Source organism: Chrysochloris asiatica, unplaced genomic scaffold (assembly GCF_000296735.1).
Source record: "Chrysochloris asiatica unplaced genomic scaffold, ChrAsi1.0 scaffold00209, whole genome shotgun sequence".
Lineage (NCBI taxonomy): Eukaryota > Metazoa > Chordata > Mammalia > Afrosoricida > Chrysochloridae > Chrysochloris > Chrysochloris asiatica.
The window spans coordinates 2188173-2195470 of NW_006408727.1; the positions used below are offsets into that span (position 1 = coordinate 2188173).

A 7298-nucleotide genomic window follows, 5' to 3' on the forward strand; every position below is an offset into this window, starting at 1 on the left:
TCCAGGTAATGTCAGTGTTTTTAAAAGCGTGTAGAAGAAAGATGCCATTGACAATGGTCAAGAACCCACTCAGGGTCCCGATGATATCTCCAGCTTTCATGCCATACCACTCCTGGAATAAGATGGCGGAGCAAGTCACTACCATGGACGTGAAGCCCACATAGTAAATGGGAGTCACGAATGATGTATTAAAGGTGTCCAGGGCCTTGTTGAGATAGTTAATCTGTGTAGTCACTGAAAGCACGAGCACAGCCAACAAAATGAAGACCAGGGGATGCTTGTAAACAGGTTTCCACTCTAATAGCTCCTTAATGGCAATTCCCAGGCCCTTGACGGAAGACACTGAAAATGCTCCAATCATTGAACAGATTGAAATGTAGACCAGTATGTTGGTCTGTCCTTTCCTGGGAGCCACGACCAATATCAGCACCAAGCAGATCACAGTTATAACAACTGCAAAGGCTATAAACCCTGTCAGGGAAACAAAAGGATTAGAGTTCAGAAAATGCTAATAGCATCATGCCTATCTAAAAATCTTGCTAGTCATAAATTTAAATGTTTAAGTGTTTTAGTGACAAGAGAAATTTTTTTTAAAAATTCTATTGTATAGCTTTTAGTATTGAACAAAGAACTTTCATAAGCCTATGATTTGAACCTCACAAATAATTTGATGTGAGACAGTAGTGAATGATGATCTTTTTATTTTCAGAGGGGAAACGGTTTAAAAGTCTGGTATTGCATATAAGTCTTTTGCCTTTACTACCGCCATCCTTTCATTTCATTAAGTAGAGTGAGAGCGTAATATCAAAAATTAGTTCTGTTGTTGATCCAGAAGACTCTTAATAATCAAATCTTACTGTGTCTCACAACCCAAAAGGAGGTGTGTAGGAAGCCTGCTGTAATGTTATTTAAAATATCCTTGGATGAGGAGAGTGGAGCAGAATTTGAGTGAGTGTATCTTTAGATTGAATTACAGACCTGGGTCTCTCAATTTCATTTCCATTTCATGCAGAGAAGCAACTTCCTCTTCTTGAGGGGCATGGATAACCATCACAGTTGACCCCAATATACTTAATATGCAGCCTATTTTCCCATGAATATTCAAGCGCTCATTTAAAAAATAGGAAGACAATATTGCACTGTTGGGAAGAAAAAAAATTATAATCACTCTGGCTGAATTGCTTTTTGATGCCATAGAACTTCAGCAATCACACTGTGGTATGACATGTGGAATATGCTTGTGACACCAAAAAACTAGAGTTTAAACTGAGAAATGATGCCAATCAAATCTGTTGTCAGTTGCTGCTGAATCAATTGTGACTCCCGGGACCTTATGTGTGCTCTCCAGGGTGTTCAAGGCTGCAGCCTTTCAGAAGCAGGTTACCAGGCCCACCTTCTGAGTTGCCTTTGGTGGGTTTGAACTATCACCCTTTGAGCTATTATTTAAACACTGAACCCTTTGAGTCATCCATAAAGCCTCAATAAAATCTGCTTCATTGCTTTTATAAAGTCTTTATATCTGAAGAGTTAAGACACTTTATAGCCCTTTAATGATGAACTCCTGGTGTGGCACTGTCGGATCAACACCAGACTGCGAGCCACAAGGTCAGCAGTTCAAACCCACCAGCTGCTCCTTGGAAACTGTATACAGGGTCACTATTAGTAGGAATCAACTCAATGACACTTAACCACAATAATCTTCCCATGATATTCTAAGACATTCCACTCAATTCATTTTCAATTTTCCTATTTTCTCCTGAAAAGACAAGTGAACTTGAAGATCTTTTACATCTTCCTGGCATGATATATTTAGAATGTGTCCATGAAAAATTCAAAGAAAGGAATTTGCCTAAGGAAGCATTACTCTACTTAGGGCTAATATTTAGGTAATCACCAGTAATCATGTGGGTTGTCCAATTGTTGAACTATTTCCTCATCAGCTGCTACTGCCCTGATATGCTCATCTGTTCAATACTCCCATGGCTTCAGTTCCACTGGTCCCAGGAAGCTCCAATCAGTAATACTGGACCCCAGAACAGAAGAGACCATCCTGATACTCCACCAAGTTAGCTTGCCGAGGCTCCTGCATACCAACCTCCTTTCTCTTTTATTTACCCTGGCATGCCCATGAGCACATTATCAATGCCCACCTGGGCCCTAAGACTGCAGTCCACTAATAGTGTTTTTCCAGAATCATCCTTGTGAGGACTTCAGCTTTACTGAAAATGACTACTACTTCTACCTACCACCACCTCTCTGTCAGTCTGTTATACGACAGTGGCTTGCTTATATGTGGCTGTGATGCTGCTGGAAGCTTTGCTACTAGTATTTCAAATACCAGCTGGGTCACCCATGGTAGAAAGGTTTCAGCAGGGCTTCCAAAAATCAGACTAGGAAAAAAAGAGCTGGTGACCTACTTCTAAAAATTAACCAGTGAGAAGCCCCAGGAGATAACAAGACGAGGCAAGGCTTTGTTCCCTTCCAGATAAGGTATCTGAGTCAGAACCAATGCAATAACTACTAACAGCCTTATTAGCTATCATTCATTATAAACTTACTAAGTGCCAGCTAGTGTATTAACTGACTTCAGTCTTATAGAAATCTTACCAAGATGGTAAAAAGAACCGGGCAGGCCTACCAAAAGTTTTTTACTAGAAATTAAAAATGAATCATGATCAGAGGAAAACAAAAAGACAACAAAAAAGTAACTTAATCTTAAAAAAAAAAAAAGTTTATGGGCTCATTGAACACATTCATTTGGAATCTTAATAAAGACCTACTGGGAAAAAAAAATTAGACCTACATTCTATGAAACAGAAATTTTATTCTGTTTCCAGAACTAAAAGAAACTCAGATCTCCAAACAGATGTAGTCAACAGACAACCCAAGAATTTTATAGAGAGTTGAGATCTACCCCAAACTGAATACTTTTTAAAGCTCTGATAACTACCATCATTAATCAGCAAATGACAGGCTTAAGAAGACGGTGGCAATTTGTTCAGGTAGATTTAAAAAATCTGCCATGTTTCATTGAACTAACACAAATAGTGTTGTTATGAGTTTGGACTCAACAGCATCCAACAACATAATGCATAATTATTTCATGGTACTAGGAAATCAGGTATGCTTTCCCAAGGGTTTCCAAATTTCAATTATAAAGACCAAACCCACTACCATTGAGTTGATTCCAATCCATAGCAATCAAAAACAGGGTTTCTGAAACTCTAAATGAGGAGCCAGCAGACAGCCTCATCTTTCTCCGATGGAGTGGCGGGTGGGTTTGAACTGCCGACCCTGCAGTTAGCAGTCCAATGCCTAATCCACAGTGTCACCAGAACTCCTTGATAATAAAAGGACAATCTATTTGTTTCCTAGGAGCCCTAGTTAAGTTGTTGGCTTCTACGTGAAAGGTTGGAGATTCCAATTCACTAGCTGGTCTGCAGGAGAATGCTGCAGCAGTCTGTTTTGTAAAGATACAGGTTTGGAATCCATATTGGGCAGTTCTATTCTGTCTTATAGGATCGCTATGAGTCAGAATCAATTTGACAGCAATAGGTTTGGTTTGGGGTTTTGGTATTAATTTCCTGTTTCTATTGCTATTTATTTCCTAGTCTCAAATTATTTTTGTGATTTGTTTGGTTACAGTAATATCTTTCTTGTGGTGAAGTTTATCATGGAAGGAAAATACCTATAGAAATCAAGCTCCTTACTGTTCACATACCTTATGAGAACACTCAGGGCACCCAGGGGAGTGACCAAAGTGGCAGGTGCAAAAGCATAGGCCACAAAATTTGCAGCCTCTCCTGCTCCCACTAGAAAGTAAGCAACAATACTCAAATCAAAGAAGGTTTATCTGTCAAGAGAAAAACATGGCATGTGCAAAGCAATAAACTGATGAAACCCATTGCTGTCGAGTTGATTCTGACTCATGGCAACCCCCCCGCGTTACAGAACAGAACTGTCCCCTAAGGTTCTTTAGCTGTAATCTGTCCGGAAAGGGGCACATGGTTAAGTGCTCAGCAGCTATCTCAAAGAGTGTTGCTTCAAACCCACCCAGCTACTCTGTGGGAGAAAGACCTGGAGATCTGCTTCCATAAATATTTTTGCTAAGAAAATCCTACGGGACAGCAGTACTCTGTCACATAGGGTTATAATGACTTGGAAACACCCAACAATAATCTCTACCAAATGGGTCGGAACCGACTCGATGGCACATAACAACAACAACAACAACAACAAAGGAGATCACTGGCCCTTTCTTCTGCTGCACCAATGAGTGGGCTTGAATTGTCAACCTTTTAGATTTAGTAGCCTGTTTTTTATTTTACTTTTGCCACCCGTGTTCTTAAAAAAAACACTGCAAATAGGTTGAATCTGCTTAGCGGTATCTTGGGGATAAGGTTGAGCAATCTCTTCTGGAAGATCTGAAAGACACTGAAGACTCTATGGAGTACCCTGACATACATGGTTCACCTAGAGTCAGAATTGACTTGAGAGCAACTGGTTTGTTTGGTTTTTTGGTTACAAAGTCAAGTAATGCAAAAATGATTCTAGCAATTCCACTGAATATGTTAACAGATGAATACACACTTTAAACAACTTTCAATAAAGATGCTAAACTACATTAGTTTCAGAAACATATTTGGTCATCATGATGAAATCTAATAGAAGTAGCTTTGGAGTAAGTACAGAATTATTCTATTTGCTCAAGAATCCTGTTTTATAGTTAAAAAAAAAAAATTACAGTGCTTTGTGGAGGCCAGGCAGGTGACAGCTAGACCCTGTATAGAGTTTACAAGGAGTGGCTGCTGGATTTGAACCATCAACCTTTGGGTTAGTAGCCCAGTGCTTATCCTATGGCACCATACCAGGACTCTGAATATTGTATTAGTGTAAACTAACATGAAAGTGATTTCATGTCCTACAAATCATTGGAGCAAATCTAGGAAGACAGAGTTTTGCTGACAAACTTCATCTTCCCGCTTATCTTTCCAGTACCAAACAGCCAGGTAGGCCTTTATTTTACCCATGTTTGGATGCTGGCAAGGAAAATGTATGTGCCCTTTCCTAACAAAATATGCAACTAAGAAATTCATAAATTTGAATCTGGAGCTGGAAAAAATGTAAAAGAAAGCATTTTTCTCAATTATTGTAGGGCAGAAAATACAAGAGACGCTAATAATAAAATGGAATATCTAAAGTGTCAACTTTTTTCCTTGTATTTTAGGACACCATTGATAGCACTGTATGATGCATATATAAGAATGCATATGCATTCTATCCATAGAAAAAGCTCTAAACTTAACTTCCGTCCTTTCCAGGAAAATAAATGAATCAATTCTAGGAAATTCCTTGTAATTTTTTTTTTTTTTAATTAAGAACTTACTTGAGAGTAATCCTGCCCACCAAAGCCATTCCTTGAGGTAAGAATGCCCACCTTGTCCTAGAAAAATAATTGAAAAGTAGAATTAAGTTTTGGGTGAACAAGATGAACATAATGTCACTCAAGTGTACTTAGGAATATTGATAACATGGCAAATGTTTTGTTACTTATATATTTATACAATAATAAAATGAAGAATTAAGTCCTAGTTTAGAGGGAAATGTTTTGATCTGAACTCCAGGAAGAGTATTAGATAATAGTTGGAAAAGGCAAGTCTTAAGAACAAGTTGTTCTTAAGTTGAGTTGGCTCCAACTTATAGTGACCCTGTTTAGGGTTTCTGAGGAGCAGCTAGAGGGTTTTAATTGCTAACCTTGAGGTTAGGGTTCAGTACTTATCCTACAGTGCCATACCAGGACTTCAAGACCAAGTTAATAAACCTAAAATCTTACAATTTACTTACTATATTTAAAACACTTAAAATATCATGAATACTTTCTCATATTCTTAAACTTCCAACTACTTCTTCTAAGACAAATCTGTTTGTTCTTCTGGCAGTATATTTACTATTCTTCACCAATACCATAATTAAAAGGCATCAATTCTTCTTTGGCATTCCTTTAATATTCTCCAGCTTTTGCATATATATGAGGTGACTGAAAATGCTATGGCTTTGTCAGGCACACCTTAGTCCTCAAAGTCTTTGCTTCTTAATGCTTTCTTTAAAGAGATCTTTTGCAGAAGATTTGCCAATGCAATATACTGATTTCTTGACTGCTGCTTCCACGAGTGCTGATTGTGGATCCATGTAAAAAGAAATCCTTGACAATTTCAATAGATTCTCCGTTTATCATGATGCTGCCTATTGGTCTAGCTATGAGGATTTTTGTTTTCTTCACACTGAGTTGTAATCCATACTGAAGGATGCAGCCTTTGATCTTCAATAGTGACAATAGTATCTCTTTATTCTGGAATTAAGATCTTGTGGCAGTTCTTAAAGCAACCATGGTTTTGAAATAGTGGAGCACAACTGCCTCTTGGTCCACGTACAGATTCCTCAAGAGCACAATCAAGTGTTCTGGAATATTCATACTTCACAATGTTCGCCATAGCTTGTCATGACCCACACAATCGAAAGCCTTTGCATAGTCAATAAAGCACAGGTAAACATCTTTCTGATACTCTCTACTTTCAGCCAAGATCCATCGGACATCAGCAATGATGTTCCTCATTCTGAATCTGGCTTGAACCTCTGGAAGTTCTTTGTCAATGTATGATTGTAGCCATTTCTGTATTACCTTTAGCAAAATTTTACTCTCATGGGATATCAAAGAGATTGTCTGATGATTTCCACATTCCATTGCATCACCTCTCTTTAGATTGGGCACAAATACAGATCTCTTCCAATCAGTCTGCCAGACAGTTGTCTTCCAAATTTCTTGGCAGAGATGAGTGAGTGCCTCTTGTGCCGCCTCACTTTCTTGAAATATTTCAATTTTTATTCCATCAATTTCTGGTGCCTTGTTCTTTGCCGATTCTTTCAATGCACCTTGGAATTCCTCCTTCAGTGTCATTGGCTCTTGATCATATGCTATCTCTTTTAACAGCTGAACATTAACCATTTCCTTTTGGTACAGTGACTCTATGTATTCCTTCCATCTTCTATTGATGCTTCTTGCATCATTCAATAATTTGACCAGAGAATCTTTCAATAATGAAAGTCGAGGCTTGAATTTTTTCTTCAGTTCCCCAGCTTGAGTAATGCTAAACATGTTCTTCCTTTTCGATTTTCTGATTCCAGATCTTTGCACATTTTTTTTGTAATATTTGGCTTTATCTTCTTGAGCTGATCTTTGAAATTTTCTGTTCAGCTCTTGGACCTCCTCATTTCTTCCATTTGCTTTAGCATCTCTACGC

General features: G+C 38.3%; 1 protein-coding gene across 1 annotated transcript in view; it reads right to left on the reverse strand.

The window, feature by feature from the left end:
• Window positions 1-7298, reverse strand: part of NIPAL1 (NIPA-like domain containing 1) — a 30268-nt gene that overhangs the window by 1550 nt on the left and 21420 nt on the right. Inside the window, exons 3-6 of the mRNA XM_006872689.1 lie at window positions 5387-5443; window positions 3722-3812; window positions 979-1139; window positions 2-471 (exon numbers count right to left, since the gene is read on the reverse strand). Coding sequence (XP_006872751.1) covers window positions 2-471; window positions 979-1139; window positions 3722-3812; window positions 5387-5443 — 779 coding nt within the window. The remainder of the gene's footprint in view (window position 1; window positions 472-978; window positions 1140-3721; window positions 3813-5386; window positions 5444-7298) is intronic.